Source organism: Peromyscus leucopus, chromosome 16_21 (genome assembly GCF_004664715.2).
Source record: "Peromyscus leucopus breed LL Stock chromosome 16_21, UCI_PerLeu_2.1, whole genome shotgun sequence".
NCBI lineage: Eukaryota > Metazoa > Chordata > Mammalia > Rodentia > Cricetidae > Peromyscus > Peromyscus leucopus.
This window is the reverse complement of record NC_051084.1, coordinates 17,083,531-17,097,620: the sequence shown is the minus strand read 5'-3', so window position 1 is coordinate 17,097,620 and position 14,090 is coordinate 17,083,531. Positions and strand designations below refer to the sequence as shown.

The following is a 14,090-nucleotide window of genomic DNA, read 5'->3' as shown; positions in this document are numbered from 1 at the left end:
GGTTTTGCTGATATAATTCTAATACACCCACATGCTCCCACAGTCTCAATTCATCTCAATAAATTTATAGCAGATTGCATTCCCCACACTTGCAACACCAGCACTCAGGCTGAGGCCGGAAGATTTATGGGAGTAGATGGTCAGCCCAAACTGTTGTATCACTCACTTTTCTCATTAATGTAAAACAAACAAACACAAAACCTGGAAGAAGAAAAAACAACTTAAGGTAAGAAGGATTTATTTTTCATTTTTGATTTAAGAAAGTGCAACCCATCCTGGCAGAAAAGCCATGGTGGAGTTCGTGGAAGCTGGACCATGTGGCTGGGAGGGAATGACTCACGTCTCCAATGCATCAGGCAGCAGAATGTGGGGATGCTGGCTCTTATCTCCCTTTTCTTCAGTCTGGTCCCCCAAATCACAGGCTTCCACATTCATTGAAGCCCTCCCCTCCTCAGTTAATCTTCTCTGGAAACACCTTCACAGACATTTCCAGAATTGCAAGTCCTGGGAGATTCTAAATCCAGTCCAGATGACAATGAAGATTAGCCTTCAGAGTTACAGGGTGAGTTCCAGGTCGTCCTGGGGTACAGTGTGAGAACCTGCCAAAATAAAGGTGCAGGGAGGACTAGAGGATGGCTTAGTGTTAAGAATATTTGTTGATCTTGCAGAACACCTTGGTGTTCAGTTCCCACCATCTACATGGTAGCTCACAACTGCCTGTAACTCCAGTTTCAGAGAATCTAATGTCCTTTTCTGGCCTCCTCAGGATGGTGCACACACAGTACACATAAACTCAAGCAGGCAAACACATGTACACAAAATAAATAAATAAATAAATATTTATTTATTAAAAAACAATTGACTGGAGAGATGACTTAGTGGTTGAGAGCACTGGCTGCTATTGCATAGGACCTGGGTTAACTTCCTAGCACATACACCACAGCTCACAATCATCCAGTTCCAGAGGATCCAACAAGTTTTCTGACTTCTGAAGGATCCTTCATGCAGGTAGTATGCATACACACACACACACACACACACACACACACACATATACAATGAAAATATTTTTAAAACCTTTCTCAAGGCAGGGAAGGCTCTATGCTCAACTATCTAAGACAGGTCTGGGAAGAAGCCTGAGTATTTTAGAACAAGATTTGTGGTCACTGATGTTCATCATCAGAGCATCACCCACAATGAAGAACAACCTCAAATGGGAAAAATAATATTTTTCTCTGAGAAGGTAAGAAAGGATAATGTCATCAGCCCTGAGTTGTCATGTTAGCAGATACATACTATTTTCTCTCCCATGGGGTTTAGCTTCAGGTGGAAGACTTAGGAAGCAATTTATATAATAGGAGCCTCTGACTATTTGCTATCTGAAAATTCCCCAGATTGATTTATTTCCATGTAAAGATACTATAATTCAAAATCTTGTACTTACTAAACATAAAGGAATTCTACATGTGATATTGGAGGGTTGAAGATTATTATTTTATTATGGAACCAAGTGAGTATTCACAGCTAGGCAGAGAACACACAAGCCCATCAATGCCAGGTGCCACACAGGACACACGTTCCTGCCACTGGACACAGGTGCTGGTCACTGTGGCTGGGACAGTTTCCCTGCAGCTCCTGGAAATGATGTGGCAATGTTACACTTGCCAAAAGCATTCTGTGCAGTTCCAGCTTTTCCTTATCACCATGTGCTGAGCCAAAGTCCAGCATGTGGTCATTTGACTGGTGGAACCAAGGACTCATGATGTGCTCAGCTGCAGGAATGCCTTTGGTGAGGTGATGGAGAGACTTGGTCTTTGCTTCCTTTCTAGACTCTCAGAGGGGTATTCCCCTGAAGTGTAAAGAGAGTTCAAGAGCTGAGACAAATGGCCAAGGGATGGGGATAAAATGGGAAAAGTCAACTCTTATAATAGACCGTGTAACTACATCCTTTTCCATGAAGGTAGGGAAAATGCAGAATGGGAGAACTCAGAAATTCCTTCTTGAGTTCAGAACCTTGGGAATATTTTTAGAATTATTATCTGAAGGCCTAGATTCAAATCAGGAAATAGGAGGGAGATTTGCAAGAAAAGCCCAAGTTCCAGCCTGGAGATCTATCCCAACCAGCATGTCATGTCCAATCACGTCAGTGTGAGATATTTGTCACTTATTTTCAAATATGCCTTAGAAAGTATTAGAACACAAGGTCCTAGATCAGATAAGCACACATATATGTGTGTGTTATAGTAACAGTAAGACAAAAGCCCTCAGAGAAGACCCCATTCCCTACCTCTGCTCTTCCTCTTCACAATGGCAGCCACAGCTCCAGTGAACACAACTCCAAAGAGAACCAGGCCAACAGTGATTCCCATGATGGGGATGGTGGGTTTCGGAGGGTCTGAGAAGGAAAGGGAAAAAAAGAGAAGGTGTGGGCTCTGGACTCCTGCTTTTAGCCATGACCTTCTCAGGGTCTCGAGAAGGGCTCACACTTTTCCTAACGACCATCTCTGTGTCCACACCACTCCTTACCCCATCTCAGAACAAGGGGCTGGGTTAGTGCTTCATGGTGCACATGGCATGTGTATCTCTGTTCCTCTCCAGAAGGCGCCACCACAGCTGCCCACTTCTGGAAGGTTCCATCCCCTGCAGGCCTGGTCTCCACAAGGTCCATGTCCTGGGTCTGGTCTTCTTCATCCAGCTGCCAGATCAGGGTGATGTCTGCAGGGTAGAAGCCCAGGGCCCAGCACCTCAGGATGCTGTCTCCTTCGGGTCTGGGGTGATGGGTCACATGTGCCTTTGGAGGAACTGAGGGAAACAGACAGTTCAGGCATCTAAGATTCTTTCCTGCATGGTACTTATGTGACCTTTCTGGGAATGGAGAGAACTTGGGCAGTGGAGGGATTTAAGCACCATACAGTAGTCTAGACTCAGGCATCTGGGATAATCTACTCCTTGGAAAGCTCTAGAATAATGATGATTCAGGCAATATAGACTTCAGGACTCCCAAGGGAGAAAGGAACATCTAGTGCTGACTGGGTGAGGGCTGAGAGACTCAGCATCACTGGAGCCAGATGCTGAAGACTTTGGTTATGGGCAGAGAACGCTGCATGAGAGGCCATGGATCACAAAGGGCTGCGGACTGGGAGCTGGTGTTGGTTATTTCAGGGATCTTCTCTCCTTCCTTCCTGAGGCAGACTCTCAGTCCTGAGACAAGGTTGATCCCTCTCTCGGGAGAGTCCCTCTCTCTGGTGTTTGATCAGGATACCCAGGATCACTCTTCCCTCTCCAGATGCAAAGAAGATAAGTAGTATTCAAACCCATGTTCCTCCCTTCTGGGGAGACGCGAGCCCCAGCCTGAGGATAGACGGAGGAGATTCCTCAAGGCCCCTTGTACCTGCTCCTAGCAGAGTCTCCTTCCCTATCTCCAGGTATGTGCGAAGCGACTCCACACACTCGCCGGTCAGGTAGGATCGCCTTTGCTCCGCGACACCAGCCTCCTCCCACTTGCTCAGCGTGATTTGCGCCGCCGAGTCGCCTGCGGTCCAGGAGCGCAGGTCTGGGTTTAGAGCGAGGTAATCGCGGCCGTCGTAGGCGTGCTGCTCGTACCCGCGGAGGAAGAGTCCCTCTGGCCCCACGTCGCAGCCGGACACACACTGAAAGACGTGAGAGCCTGGCCCGCCCCCGGTCTTATTTGAACCCTAAACCGTAAGAAACCCGGTCACGGGTCCCCTTAGGTCCAGGCTCTCCGCGAATTCCACAGCTCGGGCCAAACCTCACACCTGAGTACCCGGGAATTCGGTGTCGTCTGTGAGAATGAGGAGTCGTGACCTCCGCCCCAGCCCTGGGATCACTCACCATTCCCGCTATGGTTGTAGACGTCCATAGCCTCCTTCAAGTTCACTCGGGAATTCTTTGCAATGTCCTTGACGGTCCGGGTCTGCTGCTCCCAATACTCAGGCCCCATCTGCCTCACCCACAGCGCGCGGGGCTCCATTCTCTGACTTTCCCCCTGGTTGTTGTAGCACAGGAACTGTGAATCGTCCACGAATCCGACGAAGATGAAGGCAGGCTCTCTCAAACCAGGCTGGGATGTGACGGTGGCAAAAAACTGCAAGGAATGGAAGCCTGGCGGCGGAGGGCGGTGAGATCCAGACCCTCCTCCCGGAATCCGTGGCGGTGCTCAGGGCGGGGCGGGAGGGGAGCTGGGAGCAGCAGAGTTTAGGATGCAAAGAGAGAAAGGAGCAGGAGGGTCTGGCTGGGAGATTAGGAGACCCGGTTTCTGGGGTACTGTCCCGGCCCGAGCCCTTGCTCTTCCTGACATTGGCAGTTTCTGGCCAGCACTCACCTGCCTGGACCTGGATCAAGGCCAAAGCTCCGGTGAGCAGTGGTAGGAGGGTAGAAAGCGCGGAGCTTCCCATCCTTGGTGTTTAGAAGGCCCAGAGCGACTGAGACCTTGTTCCTTTCTGTGGACGGTGTAGCATTGTGGTTTCTGGGAAGAGACCGTGGTGACTGAGCTTTCTGCAGAATTCAGACATGCAGTGGGGGGTGAGGACACGTGTTCAGGCAGAAGGACCAAGACAGCTGAGAAAGGTGGTGGGCTGGAGAAACTCAAAGGTAAGGAGGAATCCCTGACCCTTGGCTTCCTGTCACCCCACCTACCTCCTTTACAGAGCAGACCTGAGAGTCACGCCTGAGGTCAGGGAATTTAACACCCTCTTCCCCCTGCACCTAGTGCACGCTTTCACAAATCAGTGAGGTCCTCAGAGAGATGTTGCATGTTACATCCGCCCCACGTTTATCATTTTAAAAATCAACAACAACAAAAATAGGGGCTGGAAAAATGTACAAGACCTGGATTGGGTTTCCAACATCCATATTGGGTAATTTTGTTTTGTGGCAATATAAATGAAGGTTCCTCAAAATTAGATAATCTGGAGATCAGGAATATGGATACAACCACCAGTAACTTCACTTTCTGGGTTCTAGCGCCCCCTTCTGGCCTCCTCAGGGTCCTGCAACAATTGGTGCACATACAGACAAGTAGGCACACAGATATACACATGAAACAAAAACGAATAAGTCTTTTATATATCTGAAAGATAGGCCAAGTATGGTGGTGCAGGCCTGTAATTTCAGCACTTGGAGGACTGAGAGAGGCTTGTTACAGTTTGAGGCCAGCATAGGCAGCATGAAACCCTGTCTCCACATAAACAAAAACAGAAAACAAAACAGCACATTTGAAAAGTGAAATCGCCTTTTTTATCCTGTAAGTAATTGGTGTTGGATAATACAATAATTAATAATTCCAATTGCAATTGGGTTCCTTGGCCTGGAGTCATACTAAGGTGCCAACAGATTAACCCACTGTCAGGAGTGTTACAGTAAATAAGTTATAAGTGTTACATAAGTAAGTTATAAAAGAAAATATTATGATGTCTTGGATGCATCTAAGTGACTTTGAGGGTTCCACAGAACTTGCTTTAAGAACTGCTGTTCTATGTTGGGCTTAAGTGGCAGTAGACTACAAGCTCATCTTCACATCCAGTTATATAGCTCACTGCCCCTGACCACTGGAGATTCCTGTTCTGCCCACATGATTGACTTAGATCTATAGGAGTGGTTTTGAAGCCACAAGAGACATTCAGAAACTTCTTCAGATAACTCAATTGTTTCTTTGTGGTGATGCCTTTTGGAAAGCAATTTTAGAAGAAAGAGAATAATTGGCAGTGCTCTAGCTTCCCAACAAGGCCCCCTCCTGCTCTCAAAGTGCTGTGTCAAACCAATCATGAGGCAGATGAAGAACCTAGAATAAGAGGCTGGCAGACTAGGGTGGCAGACTCTGCCAGCACACACAGGACTTGGGGCATGCATGCTGTCAGAGGATCCAATCAGCACGAAAAAAGTACCATAGTATGAATCTGTGAGGCAAAGGGTTGTCCCATGATGCCTTTATCAATCCATTTTGTGGCAGTACAGTTCAAAGTTTCTCAAAATCAGGTAACCTGGAGTTTGAGAGGAAGTTAAGGCTTCTGAGGGAGAGAGAATGAGCTTTAGAATGAGAGGATGGCACAGAATGAGAGAGGTAGTGTGAAGGCTTAGACTTGACTTTACAGGCTCCATCTTAGGAAAAGGGCCACCATCTCAGACCACCTGCTTTACTTAGTTCCAGGAAGGACTTCAGGAATGTGCCATGACAACTCGAATGTATACAGAACAGTATGCTCCTGCAGACATTCTGTCTGCAGTTTATGGCCCTTGAAGGTATCTAGATAATCCTGCTGAGCAGTCCAGATAATCCTGTTGAGTGGATTGTTATTCCTCAGCAAAAGTCTAACCCAGTGGTTTCAAATGTGGTTTTCTGCCCAAAGTCTAGACCAATAGTTTCCCCAAAATTACCTTGCCCCGTATCCCTTCTACCCAATCCCAAATTGCCAATTCCTGGCTTGTGGTTTTTCCCTATAAAAACTCTCTACACTTGGGCTTGTGGCCGCACCACATTTCCTTCCCTCTGCAGTGGCCCAGGTTGAACCTGAATAAAATGATCCTTATGTGCTTGCATGGGAAACCGGCTCCTTGGTGGTCTCTGGGGGTTTCTGGAAACAGGTACAACAGTAGCATTAGGAATAGCATTAGCAACTGGTGGCAGCCAGTTGCTCCTAAAATGTACAATGTAGTGGTAATTGCTCCACCCATGACCTTGGGCTAAATGGCCCAAAGGAGGTGGTACTAATATGGTGATATTTTATTTGTATTAAAATGTTATTTGTATGTTAATAAATAAAGTTGCCTGGGGGTCAGAGCTATTAGCAAGTCACAGGAAAGCCGGGCACAGTGGCACACGCCTGTAGTCCCAGCTACTAGGGAGGCTGAGACAGGAGGATCGCTTGAGTCCAGGAGTTCAGGGCTGTAGTGCACTATGCTGAACTTAGTGCGGACACCCGATCAGCACAGGAAGTAGCTCTGGTTCAGAGAGGTAGGACCACTGCAGGAGGAAGGGTAAGGTTTTAGCTCTTAGCTCTGACCTCTTGGCTTCCTTCTTTGCATTGGTTCTGTGTTTCATATTTAATAAGACGGTTGGTTACATCTACATACTTCCTACTGTTGTACATGACTTCTGATAAGGAGTTGGAGAAGGGTCACATGCCCCTTCTCCCTGCTCTGGCTTGTGAGGTGGATTTACTCCCAGTCAGATGAGAGATGACTTCTGCTGTCTACTCCATTCTGTAATCATGAGTGTATTTCCTCAATTTATACCTTAGTAAATTCTGTTATCCATTGATAGACTCACATGGATTGATCATAATAGTACATAACTGCTTCTTTGGAGGACTAGTTTGGACAAAATCAAAAGCATTTTGTGTTGAGCTTTGGAGTGCCCTGAGATAGCTCATGTCCTAAGCTAAAGCAGGTTTTTGCAAACAGTGACATTTAGATCTGGAAGCTTCACAGAGTCTCATTTGGCAGGAGCTTTCTGAATAATGTCTATAAGGACACCCTATCTTATCTGGTTAAGAAATTATGAGCATACTGCATGAGGTTGGAGCCTTGGGTAAATGCTACGGAATCTAAAACATCTTTAGGTATTGAAGAAAATCCAGAGGGAAACTCACATGGCCAAGGTACTAGAGTCCAGACTAACTTTCTCCCACTAAATGTAAATGCAGAGAGAAATAACAAGTCTGGGTATGAGGGAATCTAAAAGAAAGAAGAGCAGAGACTGACCATCATAAACCAGGGCTAAACCAGGGCACAGCATCATGAGGGAATACAAAGAGGGTTTTGTTTTTTGCAAATCAATGTATTTGATTTCTGAATCCAATTGCCTTCTTCCTTTACTGGCTTTATAGGGTGAAGAAGTGGAAACAGAAATCCAGCTGAAAGGGAGAGTTTACCACAGGTTCTTTCTTTCTTCTGAATCTTGTGAGAGGTGGTTGGTGTTAGGCTTCTAAAGGGAAAGGTTTGTTTCCTTCTCTGGAAGGGCTATGGGTCTGTGGTCAGTACCAGCTCAACCTCAGTAGCGTGTGATGCCTAGAGCTGGATGAAACTTTCTGTCACATGTCATTCTTTTCTTAGATATTAAATACAGATAAGTTTCCATAAAGGCAATAAAGTAGGAAGCTTGAGGTTTGCTCTGAGGACATGGAAATAAAAACACTGGTGACACATGAAATAAAAACACTTCCTTTAACAGTGACATTAAACTTATATAACAAAATCCTCTCTAAATATACACTGATGAGAAGTCAGAGACCCCAAAGGTCTAGGACACTAAGAGTGCCTAATAATATGGAGTGGGCTGTGATAGTTGGATGATTTAGTACATTGTTCATAGACTCCAACAGCTTAAAGGGAATCAGAAATGTCAGATATTCACAATTTCCACAACCCAAGAATAGAGAAAAGCACACTTGTGTCAATAAAACTCCAGTTCTGAATCTTCTACTTTCAGTTCTAGGATGTAACTAGAGATATTGACCCATTAGTTTGTGTGGTTTCATCTTAATAGAGGGGAAAAAGGAACCTTTGGAGGGCCCTGATCTTTAAGGAGTGTGCCTTTTAATGCTGTTTTTGTCTGTAAGATTCTATCTATAAGGTAAGATTTGTTTTTTAAACAGCAGTGACTTTTAAATTTTTAATTAGATTTATTCACTTCATTTTATATGTAAATGTTTTGCCTGCATGTATGTATGTGCACCGTATGTATGCTTACATATACAGAGATCAGAAGAAGGCATAGGATCCTCTGGAACTGGAGTTATAGATGGTTGTGAATCACCATGTGGATGCTGGGAAATGAACCAGGATCTTCTGTAAGAGCAATAAGTGCTCTTAACCTCTGAGCCACTTCTCTAGCACCAAGATGTGTGTATTTAAAAAAATATTTTCCTGCTGGGTAGTGGTGGTACATGCCTTTAATGCCAGCACTTAGGAGGAAGAGGCAGGCGGATCTCTGAGTTTGAGGCCTAGCCTGGTCTGCAGAGTGAGTTCAGGACTACAGAGAACTACTAAGAGGATAGCCAGAACTACACAGAGAAACCCTGTCTCAAAAACCAAAATAGATATCTAGATAGAGATCTATATATCCAGATATCCAGATAGATAGATAGATAGATAGATAGATAGATAGATAGATAGATAGATAGATAAATAGATAGAGAGAGAGACAGACAGTCAGTCAGACAGATAGATAGATGATAATTCTTTTCCAAGCCCGCCATGGTAATGCACATCTATAATCCCATCACTCAGGAAGCAGTGGCAGATCTCCCTGAGTTCGAGGCCAGTCTGGTCTACATAGCGGGTACAGCCAGAGCTATATAATGAACACCGTCTCACTCCCCACCATCCCCACTCCCCCTCCCCCACAAAATTATTTTCATGTCTTGTTCTCCTGTACATCATTTCCAAAGATTTGTATGGCTACTTTATTAGGTCTCAAAGAAACCCAGGACAGGTCTCACTCAGCACCTGTGGTTCCTCCTAGCACTGTCCACCCCTCAACCCCCTCCAACCCAGGGTTTCACTTCCCCTCCCCAGCTTCTCTTTCCTGTATGACTCAGCCATTTTGACTACACACCCTCTGGTCTCTTGGTCAGTGGCTCCTCTCTTGACCTCCTCTCTCTTCCTCTCGTACTTGTTTCTCTCCTCTCCTGGCCCAGTTTAGTCTGTTGGCTTGGTTCAGTCTGGACCCTTCCCGATGCATCTGGCTGAACTCTCCCGCATATCTACAGTAAAATGCTCCTCAACCAATCCTAGTAGCAACCATGTCCTCCTCACTTCCATTCATACTTCCCTATATTTACAGACGGAACAGTTTGGCCAACTATGCTTTTCTAGGTCTGTGGCTTATACCAGGAAGTGAATTCCTGACCACGACAGAAATGAGAAATTTTTTACACTCAGGTTCTTCAGGGTCTAATACAAACATGTCTGAAAAACCTGATTAACTTTTAAACAAAATTTTTGAGGTAAACAAACAAACAAATCACAACTCAGATTTCTAGCCCAGGCGTCACAATTCACATCTATAAATCTGAAACTGTGGAGGTCAACAAAAGGCATTGCTACAGGTTCTAGGCCAACCTTGGGCCACACAGCAAGACCGTATTTCAAAACAACAACAAATAGAAGGCACACAGTGGAGCCAGCCCTAAGGGAGGTCGCGGGACTGGAGGAGCCAGGCTACACCAGGCTGTTGTTGGATGCCATCAGGAGTCCCGGGCACTGGACACAGAGCTGCAGTAGTTGGTGTTTGCCCTGCTGGGCTTTAGGTAAACCAAAAACATTAATCTTTTCCTGCTGTCTTCCACTCCTCTTCGTTCTTCTTTTGGAATGGAAATACTTTATGCTAATATTGGAGTCCCTAAGTCCCACCCCCTTTTGTTGTTTTTAAACAGGGATCAGTTAAGAGTGTGCCTTGAGCTTCAGAGATTTTGAATTTAGACTTCTGAATGTTCCAGCTGTCCAGACTGTGGAAACTGGGTTTGGAGAGGTGACTCCGTGTTAAGATCATTTACTGCTCGTCCAGAGGAGCCATACTGTTCCCAGCAACTGCCTGAATTTTAAATTCTGAGACGGATTTGAAACTTTGTGGGGTCTAAGGGCAGAATATTATGGGTTAAAGTGATAGTTTGGGTGTAGAGTTGACATGGGATGGGCTTATGATTAATTTTTTTAAAAAAAAAAGTTTATTTAATTTTATTTTATGTGTATTGGTGTGTCAGATTCCCTGAGCCATCTCTCCAGCCCCTTGATTAATCTTATCAACTCCTCTGGGTTTAGAATCGCTGAGGACGCACCCTTCTGGGAATATCTGTGAAGCAGCTTTTAAAGAAGGGCAGACCCACCCTGAATGTGAATGGCACTATTCCACAGGTTGAAGTCTCAGACTGAATGACAATGGAAAAGGAGAAAGCGGCTGAGCTCTGACCTTCCTTCTTCCTGATCCACCCGGAGGAGGTGTCACTGTAACCAACCTTCCCGCCATCGTGAACCGTACCCTTCAACCGTGAGCCAGAACTAACCTCTCCTCCCTTACGTCGCCTCTAGGAAACTATTCAGTCACAGAGATGAGAAAAGGAATTTTATAGTAGGTACTAGTAATAATTATGGGTAACAGAAGCCCTCATTCATTGTTGACAGGGATATAAATAGTACAGCCACCATGGGAAACCTTCAGTAGTTTCTCTAAAACTAAGCAAAGACTTAGCATACAACACACTTACAGGTATCTACCCAGGGCAAGTCAAGAGTGTGGTGCACAACTTTGACACAGTGCAGGCAGCATTTCATCTTTCTGGGCTTCTTAAAAGTGTGGTCCCAGTCAAACTGAAGTCAAACAACGTTCTTCAATATGCTGGCCCAGCCCTCGAAAGTGTCAAGGTTATCAAAACCAAGGAAAGTCAGAGAAATCGTCACAGCCAGAGGAGCCTTAAGGATCCATTGAAACAGAATGGGTGGTGCTTTGGACAGCATCCTAGAAAAGAAAAGGGACGTTAGTGGTAACTACAGAGTGTGAGTGAAATAGATATAGCTGCATGGGTCAATGTTGTTTCATGAGTAATAAATGTATGATGATGTGAGATTTGTTTTCATGTACCTGTGTGCTTGCATGAGTTCATGGGGAGCACAGACTTGCAGTGCCCTGGAGGTCAGAAGGAGATGACTAAGCCACCATGTGTGTGTTCTGCCGAAACTGGGTCCTCTGCAAGAGCAGACAGTGATTTTTTTAATGTTTTATAAAATCTTTGTTGACAATTAATTCACATAGTATACAATTTGCCTGTTTGCATAATTTGATAGACTTTAGTCCAGCATCCTCATAGGCCCATGACACCATCGACCACTTTCTATTTTAGAACATTGCTGCCCTCAATTTCATACACACATATAATGTATGGTGATTACGTTCCACCTTATTTTTTTAAATGAACATAATATTGCAATTGTAACCAAATATTTTCCAGTTTCAAATAACTCTGAACTTTTGAATTATAACCTGGGTTTTTTTTTGTTTTTTTTTCGAGACAGGGTTTCTCTGTGTAGCTTTGCGCCTTTCCTGGAGCTCACTTGGTAGCCCAGGCTGGCCTCGAACTCACAGAGATCCACCTGGCTCTGCCTCCCGAGTGCTAGGATTAAAGGCGTGCGCCCCCAACGCCCGGCCTATAACCCGTTTTTATGTTTAAGCTATCTGTGTATTATTTCTCCTGCAGTTGTACATAAAATGTTTTTTTGTTCAGACTGCTCTTGACCATGGATCCGTATCTCCAGCCTTGTGGGATGTTTTAAACACAGACCGGAGGGTCTGTGCCTCACCTCTGCAGTTTCTTTGGAAATCTGAAAGCATTCTAAATTTTATTTTATTTTACAATTTATTTATGTGTGTGAGAGAGACAGAGGAGCTGGAGGCACAGGCTTACTGTGAGCCGTCTGATGTGGGTGCTGAGAATCAAACTCAGGTTCCCTGCAAGAGCTGTAAGTGCGCTTAACCACTGAACCATCCCTCTCCAGCCCTTGTCTAAGATCATGTTTAGAAAATAGCCTTCAGGAGCTGGGAGTGTTGTTCAGTGATAGATTGGTTGCTTAATATGTGCCCTGGGCTGAATGGGTTGAATCCCCAGTTCTGCTCCTGTGTGCATGAGAGCACCCCAACCCCCCTTTGCCACGCCCTCCCTCAGGAGGGGAATAAAAAGTGGAAGTAATGTTGATATCAAGGGATTGGAGAGGGGAGTACTCAGAGATAAGACAGGATTCCTGTCTTATCTAACAGCTCTACTTTCTTCCAACTGCTGTGTAGTCCTGGGCTCTCAGAAGCATTTCATCCCCTACACCCTGGCCCAGCCTTCAGTAGGCCATTTCCGGCTGATTCCCAGACAACCTTGTCCTCTCCCCGCTTTCGCAATCTAAGAGGATAGAGCAGCAGCGCCCTCGTGTGGCCATGGTATTGAGGACAAAAGATCCTAGTTCTTTATCCTCCCGCGGGCGGAAATGTCCCCGGGGTCACCAAAGCTTTCAGCAACTACGCCAGGCTCAGTATTCAAAGCTGTGTCAAGTCCACGTGGATGCGTCCTCTCCATTGAGTGTTGGTGGACTCTGATTCATGACAGAAGTCTCCAGGTTGACCTTTGTGTCCGTAGTTCCCATAGTGCTGGGACTTCCCTCCTTCTGGGAACCAGCCCAGAACTTTCCACAAACGATGGAGGAGCCAAACCACCCAGGGCTTTGTCCTGGAAAGACAGGGAGGTCCCAGAAGCCAAAATAGAGGTGTGAGACTGAGAGAGAGGCCAAAAGGAATGAATGGTGGGCGGAGACCAGAGAGAAAGGGGCACAGAAAGTCTAGACGGGGGATATCGATGCTTCAGGAGTGAGTTCAGTTGGAGACATGCTTAGGACCTTCTCTAGCTAGAGTGCCGCTTTTCATATGGATATGACCCGTTGAAATGCCAGGTTATGAGAGGGGGAGAGGAGGAAAAGAGGGCAAGAGATAGCAAAACATTTTTTAAATAAATTTTATTTTCATTGTATTTTATGTGTACGGGTATACATTTCGCCTGAATGTACACGTGTGCACCACTTACATGTTTGGTACTCTCAGAGGCCAGAAGAAGGTGTCCGATCCCCTGGAGCTGGAGCTGTGGAGGGTTGTGAGCTGCCATGTTGGTGCTGAGAACTGAACCCCAATCCTCTGCAAGAGCAGCCAGTGGTCCGTCCATCTCTCAGAGTTTTCATATTTTAACAAATCTGGAAACTCTGTATTAGGGTTTTCTTAACATTGCCAGTTTTTGTTTGTTTGTGTGGTGACGCTGGGTTTTGGTTCTTTGTTTTTATTTTAGACAAGATGTCCCTATGTAGCCATTGAGATCTTACATCTCATAAACTACGAAAATGTCCTGTCACTGAGCTACATCCTCAGGCTGTTTTATTAGATGCATGTTAACTTGCCTGGACTGTACCCCATGATGTCAGCCTTGGGTGACATTCATGCTTCATTTTCCCTGGACTCAGTTGCTACGTTTTGGGATGGGGTATTTAAGTGGTTTGTTCTGTGTCTGTGTGATTTAGTAATCAGTAAGATTTGGACAGTTTGTATTCAA

General features: G+C 45.4%; 1 protein-coding gene across 6 annotated transcripts; it reads right to left on the bottom strand.

Annotated features, from left to right (window-relative positions):
- Window positions 1–221: 221 nt before the first annotated feature.
- On the bottom strand, window positions 222–4,598 carry LOC114682656 (popy Class I histocompatibility antigen, A-1 alpha chain-like). Of its 6 annotated transcripts, none has more exons than XM_037199632.1 (6): window positions 4,343–4,591; window positions 3,853–4,122; window positions 3,392–3,667; window positions 2,527–2,802; window positions 2,288–2,395; window positions 222–599 (listed from the first exon to the last, which is right to left on the bottom strand). In XM_037199632.1, the coding sequence occupies exons 1-6, from the start codon at window positions 4,413–4,415 to the stop codon at window positions 556–558; spliced, it is 1,047 nt and encodes a 348-aa protein (XP_037055527.1). In that variant the 5' UTR covers window positions 4,416–4,591; the 3' UTR covers window positions 222–555. The 6 variants fall into 6 exon arrangements, with proteins under 6 accessions (XP_037055527.1, XP_037055530.1, XP_037055528.1 ...); XM_037199635.1 differs by lacking the exon at window positions 222–599 and adding an exon at window positions 855–1,849 and having other exon boundaries at window positions 3,853–4,105; window positions 4,343–4,433; XM_037199633.1 differs by lacking the exon at window positions 222–599 and adding an exon at window positions 857–1,849 and having other exon boundaries at window positions 2,527–2,715; window positions 4,343–4,598.
- Window positions 4,599–14,090: the final 9,492 nt, after the last annotated feature.